The 25762-nt window shown below is 44.7% G+C and overlaps 2 protein-coding genes across 3 annotated transcripts; one reads left to right on the forward strand and one right to left on the reverse strand.

The window, feature by feature from the left end:
• Positions 1-13177: 13177 nt before the first annotated feature.
• On the reverse strand, positions 13178-21519 carry tmem86a (transmembrane protein 86A). 2 transcript variants are annotated; one of them, XM_057053087.1, is made up of 4 exons: positions 21461-21519; positions 20388-20635; positions 17192-17456; positions 13178-16971 (listed from the first exon to the last, which is right to left on the reverse strand). In XM_057053087.1, the coding sequence occupies exons 2-4, from the start codon at positions 20406-20408 to the stop codon at positions 16535-16537; spliced, it is 723 nt and encodes a 240-aa protein (XP_056909067.1). In that variant the 5' UTR covers positions 20409-20635; positions 21461-21519; the 3' UTR covers positions 13178-16534. The 2 variants fall into 2 exon arrangements, with proteins under 2 accessions (XP_056909067.1, XP_056909068.1); XM_057053088.1 differs by having other exon boundaries at positions 20388-20576; positions 21461-21517.
• Positions 21520-21556: 37 nt separating this feature from the next.
• Positions 21557-25722, forward strand: spty2d1 (SPT2 chromatin protein domain containing 1). The gene is made up of 6 exons (XM_057053085.1): positions 21557-22103; positions 22853-22967; positions 23051-24625; positions 24715-24871; positions 24954-25031; positions 25119-25722. Exons 1-6 carry the CDS (start codon positions 21993-21995, stop codon positions 25207-25209), a joined length of 2127 nt encoding a protein of 708 aa, XP_056909065.1. The 5' UTR covers positions 21557-21992; the 3' UTR covers positions 25210-25722.
• Positions 25723-25762: the final 40 nt, after the last annotated feature.

Raw genomic sequence — 25762 nt, forward strand, 5'->3', positions numbered from 1 at the left:
TCTTATGGGCGCGGCGCAACCTAACATGGGCGAAAGAAGAGTGGCCAGTGGCTCGACCAATCAGAGAGCAGCAAAGGCTTCGCGGGGGGCGGGTTAATTCGATCGGCCCTCACCGTTGCTTGGTACCAGCGTATTCCACCATCCAATGGCTGGACATCCATCTAGAAACTTGGTAAACCCTCGCGTCCCTCATGAATCCGTGACCCCGCGTTAATTTGATCAGCAGCCAGGATCCATTTCCTTCTGGCAATGGGGCAACTTCACATTTAACCTAAACGTGCATCTGTGGGGCAACGTAACGGTGCAGCATCAGCTAAAAAGACTATTTGGAAACTTTAGTAGATTAGTTAACATGTTCAAACTGACTGCTACTTTTTATGCATTCGGCAGTCTATCTATCTATCTATCTATCTATCTATCTATCTATCTATCTATCTATCTATCTATCTATCTATCTATCTATCTATCTATCTATCTATCCTTTCCCGTTTGATACATTTTCTGATTTTCATACTGATCATTAGTTTAAATAATATGATTAAACAGCGTTACTAATATATACTTTGTGTGTGTGTGTGAGGGAGAGAGACAGGTGTAACATCACCACCGAAGGTACGGGCACGCGTCTGCCACCCAGTGGTCAATGGTAGAAGTGCAGCCCAATACATTTCCAATCCAGACAGCAGCAGAGCGCTTAGAATTATTAAATCAAGCGTTTCACTCTTCACCCAGCAGGAAAGCGAGTCTATTGATGGTTCCTTCTTGCTCATTTCTGACAATCACAATAGCTGTGTGAAAAAAATAGAAGTTAATCACATTCTGTATCAGCCAAATCTGTCTGTGTTACCTCACTTGAAAAGCTCGCCCTCGCTAAATGTTACAGAAAGTTAATTGGATTTTATTATTTGCATCTCTGTTCATGAAGTCAGCGGTGTTGCAACAACAATTGTCCATTCAGTGCACCTTTTCATTTTAAAAGGTTCTTCATTTTACTTAGACAAAATGCACTAAGCATCCATGTTCGGACCAGCTCTCCCTCAGCAACAATGTCATTACAAATATAACTTACGGATCAAGTGGCATCAAACCTGGTTGATAAGAATATTGACCTCAATTTAGTGTGTCCCAGCTGCAGCCTTCCATATCAGCTGGACCATAAAGCGTAATCCTCCGTCTCTGTGGATTAATAATGTAATCTTCTGAGCAAACACTGAGCAGAAATGAAATGCTTAGGTATTCATCTGGGCTCTATTGAAATGAGTACTCAGCCATTGACCCCAACCAAGCACCGTTTATGCTGAAACAAAAAAAACAGCCACATTGCAGCCAGAAAAGAAGGTGTTTCATCATTCCAACAAAGGGATTGAAATGCTTTCAAGATGTGGAATCAAACACTTCCATATGTTGTTTTCATTCACTTCCTTGGCTTTTACAGGTGTCCTTGTCAGTCCTTTGAATTCCCTGTTCCATCCCTCTCTGTGTTTGATCGTCTGACTTGTTTTCAGGCTGAATAACAACAACTCTCATATTTATTCATCATACCTGATATTCTGTCTGTGTCTTTTCAGTCATCCCTATTATTGACATTACAGGGAGATGGTGGTATGGGGGGAATGCAAAAAAGCCGGATCCAAAGTGTAGACACGGACAGACGGGGCAGTTTGAGGGCAAAACCAAGGCTGGATGCTGGGGTTAAAGGTGGTTGGTGCGTGGGGGCAGGCAGGGCCAGACAGGAATAAAATGGGATGTCAAGCTGAAATGGAGAGAATGGGGGATCCACCAAAAGCAAACGCACAAGAGGTCAAGAGTTCAAATTTATTGGGAGCCAAATGTTACCACAGTGTGGTCTACAACAATCTGGTGATGAGTGGGTGAAGAAACAGGTCTGCAAATCTGCAGGTCGTGGAGTGACCTGGCTGAGATGAGCTGTGAGGGGAAGCGTGAGCCGAAGGTAGATCAGCCTTACCCGCCTAAGACCACCAGGGAAAATGGAAAAACACAGGCACAAGAAGAAAACACAAACATCGACTGCAAATCCTAACATCAGCCCCCCCCCCATACCACCAACAGGCGCCTAAAGGCAACTACTTAGGCTTGTTCGGTTGGGTCCTGTGAAAGTCCAGGATTACATCTGGGTCAAAAATGAAAGCACAAGGCACCCATGAATGCTCCGCAGGGTCATACCCTTCCATATCCACCGGGTATTGTAGGGCGGACACCAATCAGGCAGTGTACAGGGTAGACAGGGTCACTGTCGATGAGCCGGGGGGATTTGGCTGGAGGGCACAGGTTACTGGTGGCCACATCTTCTGGAAGAGTGAGTGTGACTGTTGCTGGGCTGACGATGTCTTTGTTGGTGAATGGGCCTATGAATCGTGAGGGATTCCGGGATACAGTGAAGAGTAGAATGTTCTTAGTAGAGAGCCAAATGGACAGACCTGGGTGGCATTCAGGGGCAGTGGTCCACTGATGGTTGGCATACTGCTGTGTGCTGGCCTGGATGCATTCAAGGGCACCTCCTATTCTGCATCCAGATCCACCTGGATCCATCTGTGCACCTGCATGGAGGAAAGATCCAGCTCAGCTGCTGGTAGTCCAGAGACACATCAAATGTCGATAGGTCTGTAGCAGAACAGGTAAGGGAATCATGAGCATACTCTCCTCAGGGAAAGTGGGAGTTCCAGGTGATTGGTGGTCACAAAGTGTAGAATCGATTCAAGAACATGGTTGACCCGCTCACACTGTGCATTGGATTGGGGATGAGGAGGAGGAGAGGCCTGGAAATACCCCTTCCAGACCCAAGAGAGGAGCCGGGCTCAGCAATTGTAAGGGCAGTGGGTAGCTTGGGCCAGGCTATGAAATGTGTGGTTTTAGAGGGTGTATCGGATGTGGGAGGCAAGTGAGCAGCACCACCATCATAAAATTGCCCCAACCCCGATGTCAGGTGGGTTGCGAACTGCTCGTTGGTCTTAAGCTGGTTGTTGCGACCATTGATAAACACTCCTCGTGGAGCCAGCCTGCATCTGGGGCCAGAGGGCTAAAACTCCACAGAATAATCCACCACAGACGGGGACCATTGTCATAGTTGCAGTAAGCTGCTGGAAGCAGTGCTGGCATAACTAAAAAATTAAACAGATTTAAAACGTTCTTCTAAGTCTTTAAAGGAGAGGGAACTCAGTGAGTGATTGGAGCTGATTGCCTCAGCCCATGCTGAGGCCCCGGAGAAGTCCGATCACATAAGTAATTTTAGCAGCATTATGAGCAAAAATGAGTTCTTTGTTGAAAAATGACATCACACATCAGTTCTCCTGCTCACTGTTAAAAATTGGGATCTCGGATTCGAACATTGTTACTCACTGACCAGCTGGGAATTGTAGTGGGAAGCGCCCGATTACTCTCAATCAGTGCTCTGATTCTTTGCTCATGTTGGCTAAGGAGCGAGCCCTGACTGGGCAGGGCGCAGCTCGCAAAGCCTGCTGGGTCCGTGTGGACCTGTTATGTGGAGAATGCCACCACACGTGGGGCAGTTTAAGGAGATTATTGACAAGAGGTTTTGTCTTGTGTCTTGTGATTCTCTTTATTTTGAAAAGTAAATCTCTTTATTTACGGTCACTTGGCCTTCCTTCACCTCTCTCCCCTGATTCCTGACTGTTTCCCCTTCCTCTATTACTTTCATGTGTGTAAATGATATGATATTATATTATATTACATTATATATTATAGACTACATCTTCCCTTATCTTGAGCCACAGTGTTTCGTCCTGTTTATCCCATCCTGTGTTGAAATTCTTGTCATTTCTAGACATAAGACTTTTCAAGGGTGAAGCAAGTTAGAATGTTTTCTCTTTTTCTTCCTTTGAAGTGAATTTGATTGAGTTTAGTATTTTTTTCTCTGCCATCGGTAGTAATATTTATTGTATTTACTTTTTTTTCTTCAAGGAACTCCGAGATTCTGTTAAATGAATTTTCTGATAAGCTTTCTCTGTGTCTGAGTCCAAAAAAACTCGGGCACAAAGAGAAAACAAAACTACTGACGACAAAAGCTAACAGATGGAGATCGGATTTCACACAGAAAGTGCACTTTTGGAAAAGAAAATGTTTGGGTGGGGTTACAAACTGGGAAAGAAAATAGCTCAAGGCAACTTAAAGGTTTTAGCCATATAGCAACCATTTCCCACCAGTCCAGTCATGCTAGTGGAGGGGGTGATACTGCTTCACTACCTGAACAAGTCCAAAAAGAAGCTGATGCAATGTGAGCAAAGGGTAATAAAGCTGAAGCCCCGGTCATATATACAGGGTGGAGCGGACGCTGTGGCCGGTGTCAGCTCTTGGCGTGCACGTTATAAAACCACTGAGCTCAGCGCGGAAGAGGTCATCGCAGGGGATTTGTATGCAGGGTGCGTCGGGGGAGTGACGGTATCCGCATGCTGAGCAGATGCGATGCAGACGAGCAAGTGATGGGAATTTGCCCTCTTTCTCGTGGCTGCAAAGACTTCATTCAGTGATGTAACTGTCACAAAAGAGCATTTTTAATAGCCATCTTTTAATATTAATCTAGAATCTGCATGTCTCACTTCCTCCGGGCCTTTTCTACCAAATTTCTGAATCCAATTTAGAAGCTAAACCTATGAAGTGACTCTTCCAGGCTGTTCTGATCCAGGCTGATGCCCACAGAGGCTGATGAGCCACAAACCAGGGAAATTAGGTGGAACCCAATGAAGATTCTCTGGCTCTCCTTTTCCTCTTCAGACTGTGTGTTTGATCACATGGAGAGATTCATGGAACGGGCACGGGGAGAGAAGCAGCAGTTTAACCAAATGTCACATCCACATTTTTGATGCACTTGGGGGTAAAAAAAGGTTACAGACGAACCAATCACTGTTTGCATTGCATTTTGATTGCATTTTAGAAAAGGGATCTAGATTCAAATATCAGTCCAAATACATCCAGTAAATACATGCTAAAGTTTCTAATGTTATAGGTGAGTACTTCAGTAGAATTGATGCTAATTATAAACAAACAAGTTATTAAATTACTGCATAATGTCCAGATAATAATATTTTAGTGTTTTCTTTGACATATGTGATAGGGATAACTTCGAGGTTTTGGTATACTTTACATTCAAGTTAAAATATTAATTAAACTGTTAAAGTCCAAATCCAAATGTATGAACACAAGAGACACAAGAGATCTACGAGACATAGATATTCAGATCATATCGGACATCTAGAGTGATCCCATTATTTAAGTGATCATGTAAACCGGATAATGTGATAGTATAATCAGATAACAGCAGTTATCTGATTATGGGAAATAATATCTCCTATTGATCCATGTTTTCCTGCAAGGATACCATTAATCTGATTTCTTTCCCTCGTTTACAATTGTTCGTGTGCAAAGAGGATAAAATGAGGAGGGACGTCGTCACAATGTGAGCAGAAGACACAAGAAAACAAAATGGAATAAAACATGTTCACATCCTTTTTTATTCCTGGTTATCCTATTTCTGAAGATACATGTAAGAAGACCTCATTAGATCCAATAATCTGATTCCTCCCAGTTTTTGTATTGTTTATGGTCACGTAAATGGGCCCAGTGATGCTGTCAGACATGAAAACAATACAAAGCTACAATTATGTCAACCTGGAATAGAGGGTTTGAACACCTAAGCAAGGGGAAGCATCATCTCTGCTGTACAGCGACTCCAACGCTGGCTCATTGAGTGTGTTCTGTGTGTAGAGAGGAATCTGGGTCATTACTCCATCATTAGTATGCCAGCCAGGTGTAGCTCAGAGGATTAGAGTGAAGTCATGCCAATGGGGCTCTCTGCATCCCTCATCTCTCCATAAAAACTAAATGCTCCCCACAGTCACCTTAACGATCCCATTCATGACAAGAACGCAGGCTTTAACAAAAGACTGATGTATAATTTAGTTTCAAGCCCATTAAACATGGAAGATTTCCTGTTCCAGTGTAGACATTCAAAGCTTCCTTAGTCAACAGGCTGCTTTTCATTTTGCTAATACATTATGATATATGTGGGTTTTTTGCTGCTTTAGGACCCTTTTAATGGATTCCTTGTGCATCAGAGTTGGTCTGTTGATGCTCTTGATGGCCACAGGCAAACTCAACAGGTGGTTCAAGCCTGGAGCATCCTGAAGGGCACAGGAGAGGCGCACACACAAGGTCACCGACCGCCCTCCGATTTAAATGCTGCGGCGGCAAACTGTTGAATGTTTTATGATGCAGCAAGACTTCTGAAACTGCTGTGGGACATGAATCAAAAGCTGCTGGATGTTCGCCAGCTTCAGCCTCCTCGCTGATGAATGTCGCTGTTCTGAAATACGACGGTGGAAAGAGTGGACCCGTGGAAGTTGTAAGAATGAAATATCGCTCTGGTTCAGGACTTCCTGCTATTGCAAATGGGGGAGCAGGATCCAGGACACAGCTGGAGCCAAAGCTGAGCGCCGCAGCCTCGATTCATCGGGCAGAAAGGAGCCGAGCATGTGCGGAGCAGGAGCTTCGTCACAGTAGTGAAGAGTTTGAACCTGAAACTTGGGGTGCAGAATAAATCTGATAGAATGTGAAGGCTCGCGCTCTTTCTCCTCCTTATTTCTGCATAAACTAGAGCAGTGGATGGAGCGGTGCTTTGTGTTTGCCTGATTTAAGGAGAGGAAGATGAAGGAGAGTGAACCCAAAAACAAAAATAGGGAGGAAATGATGTAGCCGTGTTGCAGCCCTACAACCTCTCCAGGGCTGTGTAGTTTCGAGCCACTTGCCTTTCATTTATCATGTCGAGTTTCCCAACGGGGAAGCTTACAACAACTTCCTTTATAGATATTGAAGCTCACATGGCTAATTATGTTTGCAACTCCAACACCATTGGTGTTCCTGCAGGAAGCAAAGAGACTAATTAGGAAGATAATTGTTTCTTTGGCTTGCAAGAGCACATTAAAATGCCAGTTGTTGGAGGGAAATGAGGAAACTGCCACCTGAACACATGCACACTGAGCTTTGCATGGGTGGCAGACTGAAGCATGGGTTTCACACACGCCCGAAGATACTTGCGGTGGCACCAGGAGGCAATCAGATTTCGGGGTGCGTGAAGAAGAGCGCAGTTCATCAGTGGTGCAAACGGGAAGTGTTATCTGACGCAGCAGGTGTGTGGATTACCTTTTTAATTGGGTCTGTGTATGAGCACCATTGTAGTCAGGAGATGAGCAGAGTTTCAATCACTTTCGCTGTGTGTTCCTCGCAGCAGACGCCTGATTTCCACAGAGACGGGCTGTGTTCGACACATCAAAACACTCGGCTCATCTGTGAGGAGGTGCGCCCACATGGTCGCCTGTTCTTCTGCTGAGGATGCTGCAGGATATTTAGAGGAGCGGCGTGCGTGAAAGCTGTCTTGTGCACCGACCAGTTCATTCTGGAGCGAATGGAGCCCGTCGTTTTACTGGATATGTGTGTCTGTCACAAGCAGGTGAAACGCTGACGTCACCGTCGCCATGGCAGCACAACTCCTCCCAGCCACTTGGGGGGTGGGGGGCAGATAGGAACAGATGGAACAGCAGATGGGACAGATGTCAGAGATGCAGATACCCTCCTCTCCCTCTGCTTCTGGCTCTTCTACCTCCACGGGTCTCAGTGGGCTTGTCGAGGAGCGTGGAAGGTATAGTTTTACCACCGAGATGATTATCGGCATCCGTCATGCTCAAAGCAGCCCTTTAACTGTGGCGCACGGCCTGATGGTCCAGCTGTCAAAGCATCCTTGAACCTGATGAACACGACAACCTTTTCGCCTTCATCCCACGATCACCTGAACAAATCTGAACAGAAGCTACACTGAAGCTAATCATTTTCACTATCCAGCACCAGGCGCTCTGATTAAAGTAAGATTTGCTCAAAATGTCACATTTCCATCTTAAAGCTGCCCAGACAGCGTCCCTCTCTATGGGCTCGACCATCCCGCTTTGGTCCTCCCTGCTTCCCGAAAGTGCTCACACCTCCAGCCAGGTACTCTGTTAATTCCAGAGGGGGAGTCTGTCCCAGATTCTGTTCCCCATCACTGCCCAAGAGAGTGAGGGGATGCACTCCTCTCATACCACGGTGCCTCAGAGTCACCGCAGATGCCCTCCATATTGCCTAGTAAACAACTGTGAGCCCCTGAGACAAGAGAACCACGCTAGCCTGATTTTAGGTCCTCCTGACCAGTTAGCACCCCCCTCCCCCCCCCCCCCCCCCCTCCCCCACTGACAGAGTTCCAGTCTGCTTCCATGTGTACATTTTAGAGAACTTCTGTCTCCCTGGGTCACAGCATGTTAAATCCTCCATGAGGGCTCGGGTTATGCTGTATTTGGCATCGTGCTTACCCCGAAAACAGTTTTATTTATTTAGCTCGTTAAAGATGCAGTAGGAAGAACATTGAGGATGCTGCTTCTTGGAGATTGAGAAGGGCAAGAACATCATACGTGAAGCCAAAGTGATGAATGATTTTCCAGTCTCTTTCGTTTCCCCACTTTTATCTTTTGTTTTTCTGTCACTGTGCTGCAGGAGAGCAAGTCTCTATTAGGCAAGTGTTGCAGAAACAGTATCCTCCGTCTTTGAGTTGACCTTCAGTGACCTTGATTTGGAATTGGCCACGTACAGTAAATAACTGAGCACAAAAGTGCCAATAAAGAAACTGTGGTGATCACGTGACCACAGTACCCCACCACAAAGAGCAGCTCATCTGAGGAGGAAAGTGGGGGACTTTAGCACCATGGCGCTGTCAACTCCACCACCACCACATGCATCATGTGGGAAACAAGCTGGAAAGGGGGGAAAAAACTCTCTGATCCTTTTATCTATAACCACTCTGGAGTGGATTTAGCGCTTTTTTCTGTACCGGCCAGGGAGCTTAAGTGAAGCTCAAACAGCTATTATAAAGCAATTAACTTGTGGGTGCTGACATATGCATCGCCCCTTGCCATCTGTTTCTTATATCGAGGGCTGACTGTCAAGTTGGCGGTGCTCACTAAGTGAGTTTGCATATGGTGCTACTGCCCTCTTTTGTTGGACCTTAGTACTGCAGCAAGGGGCAAACCCATCCACACTGCTCCAACACCGGGTCAATTTCCTGACCCTAGAGGATGCTGATGTTAGGACCATCCCCTCCTGCTATCGTGGAGCAGCCGTCTCCTCCATCTCACTGCTGTGGAAAGTGACACTGCCTCTCGAGCGTTAGCTTCGTTCACTCGGAGCCTCAGGTGAACACGTTCCTGTCTCCTTTCCTCGATCCAGCTTTGGACTTCAAAAGGATGCTGCGAAAAAGCGGTGGGTGTCTGTTGTCTAGAGCAGACTGTGACATTTCCTAAAGCCGCTGAGGTGTGATTGAGCTCGCTTTGATCCCACTTGGATGGTGTTGCTGGCACGAATCCAGAAATATCTATAGGAGGAGCTCAGAGCAGACCCAGGGTGCCGCTCTGCTGTCACGGCTGAGCTGGTGCTTACAGTAGTGAACGTGCATGCACGCCTCCAATGATTTATTTTAACTTCATTCAAGCAAGTTTGGCACTCACACAATATTATAATGGAAGCAAACTATGGAGTTTGTGGTGGTATTAGGATTATTTCATCGTCCCTTGTCGGCAGGATCATCTGAATCATCTGAAACTGGGAAATTACAGCGAGGAAATTTGAGAACAGGAAATTAGAGATCATCCTTTAATCACTTAAAGCCAGTGGCTTCTGTAAGGGTTACTGAAAGGATTTGATCAGAACCATAGCAACTCACTGGCACGAGGAGTACTTTGGTGGACAACGTTGGACAAATGAAACCTGAGTCAGCGTTTCAGCTGCCGCGATGTCCTGACCATGAGAGAGGGCGGACCGCTCCAGAGAGAGAGAGGGAAGAATGGGGCTAAACACACAGGGGGCACTCACATAGATGCACAATTACAGCTAAACCATTATAAAGGTACTTTATCTTTAATTGAATGAAAACACAAACAACAATTTTTACTTGACAAACACGAGTTTCTGTTTTTCGCTTAAGCTCACAAACAGACGGTTCGTAATTAGAAGAAAGTGAAGAAACTTGATGAGTTTACAACAGAAACACAGTTGTCTGACCAGGAGAGGGTAAAGATCCAGAGCTGACAGGAAGGAACAGAAGAGGATTTGGGCTGAGCGCCGCTTCAAAGGCTAAAGAGTCATCGTCAAGAAGCTGAAGGAGACGAAGGAGAAGGAGGTGGTGGAACCCTACAAAGAGGTTATTTACATACCTGCAGACGCAAACCAGTTTTCACTGGAACAGAATATTCAGAAAGGCAACATAAGAACAGGAACGACCTCTGACCCCGTTGACTGAAATGTCCATGTCCAGGTTAACAAACCACAACAGTTACAAGATGTCTTCTCCTCCTTCTGGCCTCGTTCCCGTCCTCCTCAACCATTAGCAGGTTTTCTTGCTCCCATCTGGAGACAATCTTGAGTGTAACAAATCTATCTATCTATCTATCTATCTATCTATCTATCTATCTATCTATCTATCTATCTATCTATCTATCTATCTATCTATCTATCTATCTATCTATCTATCTATCTATCTATCTATCTATCTATCTATCTATCTATCTATCTTCATAAAATGTAACTGCAGACGTTTGGTCAAATGGCTGACTTATTTCATGGTTTGTTTTAGGCCTCCTCTCCTCTCTCTCCTCTCCTCTCCTCTCTCTCCTCTCCTCTCCTCTCCTCTCCTCTCCTCTCCTCTCCTCTCCCCTCCCCTCTCCTCTCCTCTCCTCTCCCCTCCCCTCCCCTCCCCTCCCCTCCCCTCCTCTCCTCTCCTCTCCTCTCCTCTCCTCTCCTCCTCCTCTCCTCTCCCCTCCCCTCTCCTCTCCTCTCCTCCCTCTCCTCTCCTCTCCCCTCCCCTCCCCTCCCCTCTCCTCTCCTCTCCTCTCTCCTCTCCCTCCTCTCCTCTCCTCTCCTCTCCTCTCCTCTCCTCTCCTCTCCTCTCCTCTCCTCTCCTCCTGGAACTCCTCAATAATTATAAGGCCACAAAAGATGCTGTTGGCCATGTAGATCAAGGATGTAAATGCAAATGTTTATACGGATGTATTGTGACATTTTCCCTCCAAATGCTCCTCTCTATTTTCGACTTAGCATTTTTAATGGAACAAGCCTCTGAAGTTTCTCCTCCCCTGAGATTTGAGGCATTAATTCCCCTCACAGCTATGAAGACCAAAAACAAAAACATTATCTTCCCGCTATCATCAAAACGAAGACGTATGGGCTGTATGGTAAATCCTGCCTTCCAGTGCTGAGTTGAAAGTAATCCGAGCAAATCCCTCCTCCGAACAAGCTCATTTACGACAACAAGAAGCTTGTGAGGCAGAGTAAATATCTTCAGAAGGACTTGTGGCTGTCCAAACACATCTGCTAATTACAGTTACGCAACATCTTTAAATATGATTCAGTAATTAAGGTCTTCTGTTGGGTATGTTCTCTCTGTGAACCTGTCTTCCCACTCCAGTTTCATGTTCTGCCCTTGTGTAAATACCCCAAAATGGACGTCAATTGTAGAAAAAACTTACATTTAAAGGCAACCTCATCCCCACAACATTAACGAGGCACTTTCATGAGTGTTTCCTTTCCAGATAGGAATTATTGTCGATGTGTGAGTATGAGTTTAAAGTGTAATCTCAGTTCCAGTTACGGTCCAGCAGCCAACAAGAGAGCCTTTACTTTGATTTTGGCAGAGCACAGTGTGCATCCAGGTAATCCCTGCCTGTACAATGCAAGATGGGGGGAGACCGTGGACTGGTGATGGAGAACCAACCCTCTGAGGGGTGACAATTTAGCAGTGTATGTGCAGACAAGCAGAGGTGTTGGAATCCATAAATCTATGTTTTTTGCCACCATTCCAATTTACATTTGTTATATTTAATGTGTCGTTACACTAACAATAATCTGACCTGAAGCTGTTCACTTTGGCTTTCTGTAATTCGCAAAAGTAGCCGCCAGGGGTCAGAGCTGCACAATTATGGTGCAGCCTGTTTGCTGAAGAAAGAAATGTTTTATTTCTTTCCCTTTTCTGTGTCTAAAATGATAGTAATCAATAGTCAGTTCGCTGTGATAGAGATATTTGTTTGTGAATGTAGATTTTTTTAAATCCTTTTTTAAAAAAGCTGAACATCGCATCACCCATTGCTTTTTTGAATAAAAACCCCCCATTGCCAGTTTTGAAACTACCCCAAAATCCTCTATCTAGTTGATCGTTTAGGTAGATATCTCTTCTATGTGGTACATATCCCTAACGTATTTAAATTAATATGTCTGATGCCACTACACATTATAGAGACACATTTTGACACCAACAGAAGTTTAATTTGAGCTTCAGTGTTAAACTCTTGCTGTTGCTGTGTGTGGTCTGGTCAGGTCACGTCTCCGCTTCATCCTGACGTCACTATATTGGCCCACATTTCATTTGTTTCTATGGTCCCAGCAGGAGGGAACTGGCTGTGACGGATTAATCAAGTGCCAGTGGGCAGTGAAAGAACCGGATGAACAGCTCTTGCATTTTGGATCTCCTCATTTACTTATTTTCACTGTTTTTTTCAGTTATACAAGTCACTTGGGGGGGAATTTTCAAAACAAGGAAAGTTCTGGGGTTGTGCGCTGTTATTGGAGGGTCATTACATGTGGGACACTGATGGGCCAAATATTCTGTTAGAAAACTCAACAGTAACAGACTTGTCTGATAAGTCAAGTTGAGGCTCATGTTCAAACCACAGCCACGTTTACATTGTAACTGTACAAATACTTGCTCAGCGTGAGCTGTTGTTTAACAAAGACATTGTTCAAACTGCACTGTTTGGACTTTTCCAATTAAATGAAAGAAGAATTTCAACTTCAACTTCCAACTGAAGTGACTAAGATCTTTTTAAAGAAATGACACGTTGTAAGACTCTTTATTTGCATTGAAGGCATATTTCCCCACTCTGCCAGACCGTAACGTGTAGCAGACAGCAGAACAGAACTCTCTTTCGTCCTCCGGTCACGTCTGTGCTGATGGCAGTTTAGCCGCTGCGGGCCAACAGCGTCTGGAGACTCAGAAAACGTGGCCCTCTTGTAAACATCAGCTGACACGAGATGCCTTTTGAAGCAGGTTGAAAGGGGAAAAAAAAAGACCAGAGGATGTTGTTGAAATTGCATTGTGTTTGCATTTATTTCTCCAATACATATTCACATTCAGAGCAGTTTCACTACAACAAGGAAACTAGTTCATCTCTACAGTCATGAAACGAATCACTAAGTGGAAAATCAAGGACAAAGGTAAAGTGTGTCACCGTGTGTCGCAGAGTAAAATAATAAAATGTTTGTTCATGTGACGTGACACTGTGTCCCTTCAATGTAAACGAAGGAATCATACCAAACTAACCCACCGTCACAAGCAAAAGTCAACGATCGGGGACACTTTTCAACAAAATAGCACATTAAAGTGATTTATTATACATTTACACTTCTCTTTTTTGATTCAGTCATTTTCAAAGGTCAAAAAAATGGCAGCATACACTTAAAAAGGAGAAAAATAACCATGAAGATTGACTGGCCTGTCTGGAAGCATAGAAAAATGGCAGCACATAACAGATTCATAATGATATCGCAGAGAAAAGATTCAGCATTACTATTTCATACGCTCATCGAGTCACGCAGATGTCGGGCGACAGCCAGTCGCGTTGGTACGGTAACGAGACGCCACAGGTGCTTTGCAGGTCTCCGGTTTGAACACTGCTGTGCGGTAATTGCCAAGAGCAAACGGCATTAATGACAATTCTGATTCAAAATCTTTAAAAAGAGACTCTGAAGATGGAGGTTCATTCACAGGAGAGTGAAAACACACAGGCCCTCACAGGTCCAGGTCATTTTCCACAGGATCCGCCATGCCGGTCCTCTCTGGCCCCTTACACAAAGGACAGAGGCGAGCTGTTGACAGGTGGAGGTGAAGCGGGCCTGGCCCGGCTGCTGGTCTGCAGACGCTGGCAGCTAAATGTGAAGGCTGATCTCCTGCCTGTCACCTTCCACATCCTCACCTGCCACAGTAGCGCTCAGCAATAACCTTCCTTCTGTGCGGGGGGACATTTTGTGCGCTTGATACACGAGCTTGTTATTTTGGTTTTTTTTGACAAGTTCTTAATGAAACGGGTCAGTTATGGGTGTTCAAGTCACAGAGACTTTAAATATTTCAAAAGTGCTCCTCAAGAACTGGTAGCTCACCAAAATGTAGGCGGCCAACTAGAATAATCTAAGAAGTATCTTCTGGCTTGGCGCCATCAACAACAAACAACAATAGTCAGGAGGCTTTGAGAGGCCAGAAAAAAGCAGAGCTTATATAAGTTTCCCACATAGCAACCGTGCGAAGGATGGCCTCTCCGGACCTCCTTGTTCCCACCTCATCCTCCAGAATCCAGAATCCTGATATCCAGCAGCATTTTGCTAAAACCTCCAACACTGGCGACGCAAAGCAGGCAAGTGCACGTCTCTCAGCCTCCTCAGCAGCCGTCCGCCAGCACGAATTTATAATCACAGCTAAAGTACAATCTGCCAGCAAGGTGGACAGGTGAGGAGGGGAAGACAGAGAGCAACGCAGGACGGGAAGAGAGTAAAACACAGACGATCAGATGGCCCAAGCAGAAATATCCTGCTGACTCGGGGCAAAAAAAAAAAAAAGATAGAGGAACTATCTTGACGACGCACCAGCGAGAAACACTGAGCTTATTTTCCCACCGCTGCTTGAACTTAAGACTGAGACTGCTGATGTTTAAGGAACCTCCATGAGCGTCTGCCCGCAGAGCCGTCATGGTGGCCGTTGTGGCGTGTAGCAGCTCCAGGGGTCGTACACGCCGCAGGATCGACCCGTCCAGTGGTGATTTTCCATCTTACGTTAACAGTGGTATTAATGCCGTTTATACTGAATACTGCCGTCGCTGACACGTTCAGGCGATGCTACCGATCCGGTTTCAGATGTCGTGAAGTGAGAAGTAAGAGAAGAAGGAGGAGACCCCAGTGAATGTGTTGATGATATCAAGGACTATGGTAGTTCACAGTGTTTCAGGCCCAAAGTTGCTTCTGACTTGTCACACACACACATACACACACACACACACGAGCGTGCGCATACACTCTGAAAACATGTCTGTACTGTAGAAACTTCAGATTCAGAGGGTGAGACAAACGAAGGTTGCGGGCGACAGATCAGAGGAAAATATCAGCCAGCCTGTCTGGGATTAACTATGGAGGATTTGGTGGGATTAAAGCTGATAAAGTGTGCTGTATGAGGGAATTACTGGGAATAATGGGATTACGGATCCCTCACATGACAAGTCCGGCCGCTGATTTCTCTTTCATTTCAGCTCACACAGTCGTGGTGTGTGCTGTGTTCTGAACCACTGATTGCCATCTAAGGACCACACACACACGTACACACAAGTACGTAATATGGTCCCAAAGCCCGTGAAGGCAGGATCTAGTCCAGCAATAAGAACCCTGCAGATCTAATAACTAACCCAGCAGGATTTTGGGGTCAGAGTCTTGAGAGCACGCTGACTCTTGAAATCTACAATTGTGTGAAAAGGAAGTGGTAGAATACTGCAAAACCAATGCAAAGGCCTGTGCTGCTCAGCGGGGGTGCGATTCGCCGCCACAACAAAAATACTCCTCAGTATTTCTTTAAGTCAGTGTCAATAACTTGTCAACAGGAATCTTCTTCAAACAACTCGTTTAACAAGAAGTGGTTGATGCTGAAACTACAAAGCAAACCCAACCGCGCTGCCGCAGTCACGCCAGTCTGGCTATCCGCCTTCCCTTTTTTCCCCCCTTCCTTCTTTGTCATCCTTTCTGGGCACATCCAGTTAGTCACAGGCGACCACGCCGCTCGTGCGGGGAGAAAGAGTGCGAGGGTGGAACGAACAAAGGCAGTCTGGCTGATGTCGGGCTGCGGACACTAACACAGTTGTGGAAATGCTCCTGTCTTTCAGAGTAGCACCCATAATTCAGGGAAATACAATCGAAAAAGAACACACACGCATGCACGCACGCACGCACGCACTCCCTTTGAGGCCGCAAAATAGATTTGGAAGTAAGATTGGACCACATGAAGCGTGGGGGTCAGTGTGGAGACAGTGTGGAACATGAGGTAATCAGACACACTTAAACGCACGTGCGCACACTGTACATGCATATGCACACTTCTTGAGGGTCCCCAGTGACATGCGCTGAGAGGAACAGCAGGTAAATGTTACTATTCTCGTCTGTCAGTTATCTATATTGAAACATTCTAGGATCAGCGGAGGCAGGTAGGAGTGTTACTGGTACCACAGCTTCTGGGGGATGAAGAGCGGTGTAGGACTACCTGAGGGTAGCACACTGAATATTTTGTGGAGAGTTCGATGGAGGTGCCGACATGCTTTGAGGGGGCACCAGGATGAGATAAAGGTCGAGAGTTTGGGGCGCCCGGCAGTGAGATGTGTGGGGGCAGGGGAGACTGAAACTGTGGTTATGGACAACGTGCTGCCTTCCTGGCCACTCCCACATCCTGGCACTCCACGGCTGACAGCGCTATTAGCATCTGGGCCGCGTAGTAGGTGGCCATGATGATGGCACGCGAGTGAGGCACGGGGAAGCAGAATTTGTTGACAGCGATGGTGAGATCCGAGACCATGAAGAGCACGGAGCCCAGGCAGGCGGACAGCTTAGTCCAAGTCCACAGGTCGTTCGCCAGCTGCAGGCCTGCCACGGCTCTCCAGCCCATGAAGCCGATGAGGGCGATGTACACGCCCACCAGGTAGGTGAAGGGTCCGGCGAGGTAGGGGTACAGCAGGATGTAGCTCAGGGAGGAGACGCCGGTGATGACCATGCCCGCAGCCACGTTCAGAGGCTTCATCCCAAAGGCGGAGGAGTAGAGGATGTGGGTGATAGCGAACATCAGGAGGCCTGCAGGAGCACAGGAAGTGCAAAAAGGGCTCGGTGTGTAAATAAATAACTGAAAATAAGTGATGCATTGACGATTTGGCAGCCGTTTCTGTTTCTGTTTACTAGACAAAAGTGGTTTCTGAAAAAACGGGAAGACTGATGTCATGTTTGCATCTCATAGCAACCAAAGTAAAGCTCAAACTGTAGGAAGAAAAAGATGGGTTTGGGATGGGTCCCTCACCGTGCACGAAGTAGCCCTGCTCCTGCCAGATGAGGAAGGCATCACCCAGGGCGGAGAAGATGAGGCCAGCCAAGATCTTACGCGCGCTGGCGTGAGCACCCAGGAAGCTGAAGCCGTGTGCCAATAAGAAGACCCACAGGCAGAAAATGGGCAGACATTTGATCAGGGCGCTGAACCAGGAGGGGCTGGAGGTGGGAAGCCACAGGACAAAGTACACACAGGTGGCCTTGAAGAATGGCACCAGCTTGGGTCCTTCACTTTTGACCTGAAAACAGATTAAAGATGGGACGTCTTGAGTGGCACACAGGCACGTGATGGAGAGTGAAGTGAAACTTTGTGAAAATGACCCGAGGGGGAAATGCAGACAAAGCTTCCACATGATCCTCTGGCCGTCTTTAACCTTCTCTTCTCTTATAACCTATCTCCACCTTTGCCCCACATTCTTCTCAGTGGGAGTTACCTCTCAGCTTCACCATCCCAACTGTGCTGCCTGTTACATTTCTTTCTGTCCAAACACACAAAATTACAAAAACATAGCAGCACACACTGTACCTGATTGCTCTTCTCTGTATGACTCAGCTGATCCAGAAGGTTTTTTCTGATCAGATATTAATGCTTACAGGCTGGATCTTAGCATGCCATGAACACACACATCCTGTTTTTAATACACTCGCACCTTTAGTCAAGTATTCCATTGTGATTTGATAAAAAAAATAATTAAACAAAGCACTCTTTCTACTGATATGAGAGAATTATTTGTGCGGCTTTTATTACTCTGTTGTTCCTTTTATACAAAGGCTTAATTACAGTGAGTTTCTAATATTAATAATTTCAATTTCCATTGGTTATGATGAAAGAAGAAGTAATGTGGCCATCAAAACACAATTCTGCTTTGGGGCACAACTGAGCACTTCTCCTCTTCTTCATGTTGCTTTCTGTAAGCCATATGTTCAGTGTTTTTTTTAAATGAATAATCATAAGAGGAAATTGAATATAAATGTTTCTAAGTCAACATCTTCCTGATAGATTGAATAATACCCTGCAAGGGTCAGATCCTTCTATGGCTCAAGGAAGTCAGATATGACCGTCACCTTTGATCTTATTTGTGCTGCCATTTTTAACTATACTCAACTGTAGCTTCCTTTCCCATTGTTCTACACGTGAACTTAGTTTATACAATAACAGAGATACAGGAGGATGACAGCCAAGCCTGAAAAAGGACAAACAAGGAATATCTGCTACAAAGAAAGCTACACATGCAGCTGGTCTGACCCCTGTGTTATCATCGTTGTCTTTGTCACGATGGCTAAAATGCGATTTAAATGGCCGGCATAATTTGGAGAGTGGAGTTAGGACCAGTGTAGGGAGGACGATCCAGGAAGGAGAGAGCAGCTGCTTCTGTGTGCCAACTAAAACACAGAAAACAGCCCAGCCATGATAAACATCTACTCGACCAGTCTGAGTCTTACACCACCGATCAACAGAAACGTGATAGGTGTAAATAAAAGACCTGTAAAGTCTCATGCACGCAGTCTGGCAGAGGGGAACGGAAACATAAGTATAGTCCTGGCAGGAACAGCTGGTGTGTGTGTGTGTGTGTGTGGGGGGGGGGGGTCATATGACAGTGATCTTTCCATTCTATTCCATCCCTATAGCAGATAATAACAACACAAGGCTTAACTCGTCCATCTCTGTAGCGTTTTCGATGTATTCTATTGGGTTTGACAACTGTCGAGGCAGAAAAACACCCTAGACGCGTCACCGATCCTCACTGGGGACTTTGTGTGAGGACCCTCCGAGAAGATGTCTTGAGCGAATTATTAAAAAGCTTTTGTAATGATCTAACACCTCACACAAGTTATTTTTTATCCCCTGGCCAATAAATGACATGTTATCTTATAAGACAAAGACGACCTGCCTTTTCTGGTTATAGCTGACCTCATAAGAGGCCGAACGCTTTGTTACGAACGCTTATTACTTTATAGTGTATTATTAAAAACTCTTATCAAGATTGGCTTCCTTATTCTTATACTAATTAAGAACCATGGCTCTTAAGCAGAATATCTTCGAGATGCTAGTACTTAGAGCCCAAATTGAACATTTAAAGAAGTTAAAGGTTTTCTAAAAGTAATTGCATCCCCACAAATGGTTGTTGGGAATTTTCAATGAAAAGTTGCACTCTGAAAGCAAAAACACCAGAATTGCTTTCCCAGAAATAAGACTATTATTAGAAAAGTTAATAAATGATTGTTCTCATGAGGGATCTGAGGTCTGAGAGAGAAATTATGGCCTACTGCACACCAGCAGCTTCTCTATGTGAGCCCCATCCATTCAGTGACAAAGAGTCTTTACACAGATTAAGCGCATCATCACCAAGGCAACCAGTGGGGAAGCCTTTCATCGCAGCAAATTACATCACACCATCCAACCTCAGCGCCCAGGAAAAGAGGAACATTCCAGCACTTTCAAGGAAGCGGATGCTTTCCTGCACGATTTATAACCAATGCACCCTCCTGTAACGGTTCAAAAGCGGTGTGGTCCATACATGCTAACAAAAGATAGCTTGAAAAGCGCCTACAACAAAAAAGATGAAGAGAAATCCAGCCCCTGTCGGAACACGCAGCTCGGCGCATGCGTAACGGGCCGGCACGGGAAAGAGGAAAAAGAAAGACACAAAAGCTCGTCACATGACACTTTTTCCCATTTCGGCCAAGGGCTGCCTCTGGGAAATGTGTGGAAACGTCCTTCCTCTGCTCAGAATACCGAGCATGAAACATTTGTGGCGACACGACAGTTATGAAAGCTAGCGTTACAGCCGGACACGGAACTTGTCCTGCGCGGAGTGCCAACACATACATATTATCAGATTCCGACCCAATAGAACGATGACAGATTATCATGTACGTCCGATGTTGTCCGAGTGACCAAATCGAATTTATAAACCAGGTATTGTCATACAATGGGTTTTAAATGTTAGCTGGAAGAGCCCGCAGTGGCCTCCGGAGAGAAAGTTTAACACGCTAAGCTATCAAAATAATGTCAATGTCAAGAATTAGATGTCTAGCTATTAATAGCGAACGATAGATCCCATATAGAACACGTCCAAATTATTGGATAATGATGCTTCTTATTTAGCAACACCCTCATAAGCGTTTAACGATTGATGAATATAAACTGGCTGTAAGGGGATGCTCACCACTGTTACCGGAGAAACCATGGCTCCCTGGTGGACTGTGTTTGCGACGAACGGGAAAGAACCTCAGAACTCAGGTCAGATTCTCCTCTATATGTTGCTCTGGTAAAAGGGATGCCGAATGTTTTTGTCCTCGCTCCGGTGGGCGGTCCAACACCCTGTAGGACGGTGGCGTGGGCGTGAATTTGTCTGCTGACCAATGACAACGCACACATCCAGTGAAGGGGGCGGGTTCAGAAGGCAAAGACTCCCTGTTGGGAGGAGTCAGTGTGTTGTTTATGTGAGAGCAGATGGTCTTTATTTACATTTTGCAGAAATCGAGCTATTTGGCAACATCTGTGTCAGAAAAGGCCTTATAAATCATGGAAAAAACTTCAAAAAATAAGTATCCCTCTATTAATCAAAATGCATTCGTTTTTAATAAATATATTATATACACAATGTGTTTACATCCTTTGTCTACTGTCTTCACGGAAGATGTTTTGGGCTAAACCTGCCTTATTTTGTAAAATTAGCATGCTCCTAATTCAATATGCGGAAATGTGAATAAATGATTTTGTCATTGATAATTCCAAGATAAAATAGCTTTATTTTTGCATGTCAGCGTTAGTGTTTATTTTTCTTCAGAGCAAAATCTACGATGCAATAACGACATCTTGTGGAAATCATATGTAAAATCCAAACAAATCCTGAAGAAACGTGGAAACAAAAATGATTGCGGCCGACACCTTATTAAACAGGTCAGATCGCATTTTATCCGGCTTGGTGTCACGTCTTTGGACTTAATCTGACTGTACATAGTTTGTTTTAAGACTCTTTTTCTATTTCGAACTGTAATCTTTTCCAAATATGTAATTCCCGATTTTTTTTAAATAATATCAGCGGTTTTTGCTTTATCGAAACAAAACGCATTTCGTCATGACGTCAGTCGAAATACGTCCTCAAATAACGTCACCAAACCTTTCACAACGTTTCGCGTATTGTGTTTGTTGAAAAAATGAGTGGCTGATGCTGGCAATTGTAAGGAGTTGTTAGTAATACGATTACAAAAGGATAACAATTTAATTTATACCTACCCATATTCCACACCATTGCCAGGCCTCTTTTGCGTTAAACAAACCAAAGATGACGCGTGCTGACACAAAAGCGGAACTACGTAATCACGACTTCGCTCACTTCCGTAAAATACTCCAGAGCCTTTAATTTGTCGGCTCTGCGCTCTTTTTGCCGTTAGTCTTGAGTTATATCGGCGCTTCATATGTCAGAGTTTTTAACGAGTTTTTTCCGATCCTTTTTGATAATTTACATTATCGATGGGGGTGGCCTCCGTTAGTGCGTTTTGTTTTTATCTTAACAAAAGGCGAGGTCTTTTGGACTGTTTATTTGGCTAATGTTAAGACAGGATTAGCTTAGCTGAAGTCCGCGCAGGCTATTGAAACGAGGCAACGTCATCTTTATTTAACAATTGCAGTTTTCCTTTTGTTGGTATTTGAAAAGTAGTTTTCTCAACACCTCGCCAAGTGTTGTTGGTGGACGCCGAACCTCGAGCCAGTTTTGTTTCTTATTTAATATTTGAACGCTAACGCTGAAAGCCCGCACCTCCTTTCCATGCTCTTTGCTTCAAACGCACAGGTCATTATGTCATCTCCAGCCAAAATGATGGACTTTGACAATATTTTGGACATCGCCTCGCAAAACCAGGGTGTCAGCAATGTCCAGGTAGGGCTGTCATTTACACATGGCTTTCTCAAGTCAAGTTAAACGAAACACGTATGGATGCTTTGATATCATGTGATTTACAAGTCTTAATTTAAAATATTAAAACGTTTGACATTTTGCACATTTTCCTACGTGGTAGGGTATATAGCAGACGCAGTGACGACCAATACAATGACTATGTATATAAATATATATATTTCTAATAATTCAGACTACTGCATAACCCAGGGGTGGGCAAACATTTTGATTCGTGGGCCACAATGGGTTCTAACATTTGACAAAGGGGCCGGACCAGGAGCAGATGGATGGATGGAGTGCTTTGGTAACCTCACCTCATTGGAGAAAAAATACAAATCTTGGGATATGGAGAAAACATGTGCTTTAATTTCAAATGAAAATGAAGAGAAGCATTACAACAAAATATATGACTTTGGAATGAATCTTAAAACACTTAAAATCAAATGAATAAAATGTGCCTTTTAAAAAAAAAATTAATAACCATTTCTATTTTAAAGCACTGAAAGTTCTGTTATCCTTCAGGATATCACCATCACTCTCCTCCTGACTGTCTTTTTTCTAGTGGGAAAACACCAGAATTGCAGTGAAAATTTAACATTAACAAGGTTTATTCATTTAATTTTTCAAGTTTAGCGGGCCGGATTAAAATGTTTAACGGGCCGCGTGTGGCCCCCGGGCCTTAGTTTGCCCATGCCTGGCATAACCTGTACTTTTCCCTTGACCTTTAACAGAAGAGATACAGTTTACAAGCTGGACCATCAAAAAGGGACCCGAGATCAAAGGGTGTAAATCCAACTGCTGTACAGGCTCTTCTGAAAAAACGGTCCCATGATACTAAAAAGAAAGGTAATGATCCCTGAATCATGTATATGACACTGTGGATAACTTACAAAAACTCATTTAGATCTTTATGCTGACATTTGTTTCAGAAATCGAAATGAAGAAACAGAAGGAGACCTTGCTTGCTAGGAGGATTGAGCTGAAGTCGGACCGTAAGGCACGAGCTATGGCATCTAGAACCAAGGACAATTTTAAAGGATACAATGGTGTTCCAATCACAGATAGTCCAAATAAGAGGAAGACAAAACTGGAAATGCAGGAAGAAAGAGCCATGAATGAGGACAGATTTAGGAATACCTCAATAGACCCAGCGGATGATGAGGATAATTATGAATACGAGCAGTCAGATTCAGAACCAGATCAGGAGCCAGAACCGCTGAGAGCAGGCAAAACTATTGGGAGTGGTATCAAGCCTTCATCTAAGAAACCCAGTGGCCCACCCAAGCCTCCTCTGGCCTTTGCAGACTTACTGAAATTGGCAGAGAAGAAGCAGCATGAGCCAGTTGAGCTCAAGCCCAAGACAGTGAAAAAGGAAGAAAGGCCCCGTACAGCGGATGAGATGAGGGAACTAGAGCTGGAACGCAAGGCAAAGAGGCAAGGCAAAGACAGAGAGACAGACAGAGACCGATCCCAACCAAGTTCCATTTCAGGAAAAAAGGGCAATGTGGAAAGGGATCAAAAAAGTGGCAGGCCACTAAAGAACTCTTCAGAAAAACCTAGTTTAACCAGTGGGTCCAGTAAGAGACCCCACCAAACAAAAAACATGGACAAAGGCCCCTCTTCTTCCAAAACAGATAGAGACAGATCCAGCATGCCTCAAAACAACAGAGACAGACCCAAGACAAGCTCCTCTGGATCATCTGGTTCCGTTACTAATAAAGTTTCTTCAAAACCAGCCTCATCCCGGATGCCAGCCAAACAAGGGTCCTCCATGAACTCATCTGGCCAAAAGTCCAGCAGCCCAAGTGACCTTAAGTTAAAAAAAGAAAGCACCTCATCACTGCAAAGAAGAGCTCCTAGTAGTTCTGGGAGCAGACTTCCATCAGAACCAGGCCAGAAATTTCAACAGGGAAATGGTCCACAGCCCAGACCCAGTCAGGGAGGGTCATCAAGGCAAGGGCCTCCAGCTGGGGGCCGCCCATCTGGAAGAGGAGAATCAGTTCGACCTGGAATTAATTCAGCTTTAAAATCAGGTGGTAATTCACAGATTAGGCCTTCATTAAGTGGACCTCCTAGGGCGGAGAACCAACTCGAGGCCCGGCAGGGAGCTGCTTTCAGGACGAAAGCTAATGTACCACAGGTCAGGTCTGGGGGAAGGATCACACATGGCCCCCTCGGGAGTACTGGAATCAGAGCTTCTGGGGTTGGGTCGAGCCAGTCTGGTGGCGGTGGACCGTTACCTGGCCGATCAACTAGCAATATTGGATCAGGACCGGGGAGACCAAAATGCACTGTGGTTTCTGAGACCATTTCATCTAAGAATGTCGCTGTATCTCGGCCAGGTGTCCCTCCTCATATGGGCATCCCCCAGAGACCTGGCATGCCCCAGAGACCTGGCATGCCCCAGAGACCTGGGATGCCACTAAGGCCAGGGATGCCCCAGAGACCTGGGATGCCACTAAGGCCAGGGATGCCTCCTAGACCTATGATGAACAGACCACCAGGTGAGACCCTTATTGCATATGAAGGTGCATTAATAGCCGGATTTGTCAAATTACCCTGCATGTTCTTTAAAAATCTGACCGCTCTACAGGTACAATGCTGCCACCCATCACCTCTGCATACAAGCGAAAATACGAGGACGAAGAAGAGTATGACCCAGAAATGGATGATTTTATTGATGATGAAGGAGAAGAACAAGAAGAAATTTCTAGACACATTAAGGAGATTTTTGGTTATGATCGGTCCAGGTAAGATTTTCAACCTGTCAATCTTTATTTATGTTTACAATAACTTCAAAGAAGCAACCTTATTCCCTTTTTATTCCCTCAGGTATAAAGATGAGAGTGACTATGCACTTAAATTCATGGAGAGCAGCTGGAAAGAAATGCAGAAAGAGGAGGCCAGAAGGTAAAATGAGTCATCAGGTCTGAATGCTGCATCACGTTTGTCTGCAGAGCTGCATCGTTCAATTTTTTGTGTCTGCTTGTACTTTAGCCTGAAGATGGCAGTGCATGAAGATCTGGAGGAGGAGAGACGGGAGCAAGAGGAGTTGAAAAGTAAAACGAAGAGAAAAAAATTGAACTGAAAATCGCCTAAAGTGGAAAATGAATGAATGAATGGGAAAAGGTGAAGACGAGAGAGAGCGCAGCTGTGAACTCGGCAAGCCCAGCGACTGTCTTGACCTCCATTCTTTGGACAGCAGCTGACAAATGTGACACAAACTGAACGAAGACTAGAGTTTTATTCAACAAAAACTTGAAAATATGCACAAGTCTTCTAGCCATGATATGACTAAAGGTTTTCTCATTTTCAATGTCTTTATTTATTTTCCCTTTCTGAGTGCAGAGTTTACAACATGGATGCTGAGTTGTTGTTTTTTTTTTAAAAAACGACTAACAATGTTATTAAAAATGCTAATTTTGAACAGAGGTTATTTTTCCAAGTGCACATTTGATTGTAAAGACAACTGATTATGCAAATAGCTACTTGAGTGCTGGTCTCCAAAAAGGACTTGAAAATTAATTTCCCAGATGGTTTTATTTAATAGTGGCATTTTATATAAATTATTTTACAATCATAAAAATGTAATATAAACTGATTTTACTTTGTTGAGTTTTATTTTGGAAGAACATTCGCCC

This window comes from Takifugu flavidus, chromosome 13 (assembly GCF_003711565.1).
Source record: "Takifugu flavidus isolate HTHZ2018 chromosome 13, ASM371156v2, whole genome shotgun sequence".
NCBI classification, from domain to species: Eukaryota; Metazoa; Chordata; class Actinopteri; order Tetraodontiformes; family Tetraodontidae; genus Takifugu; species Takifugu flavidus.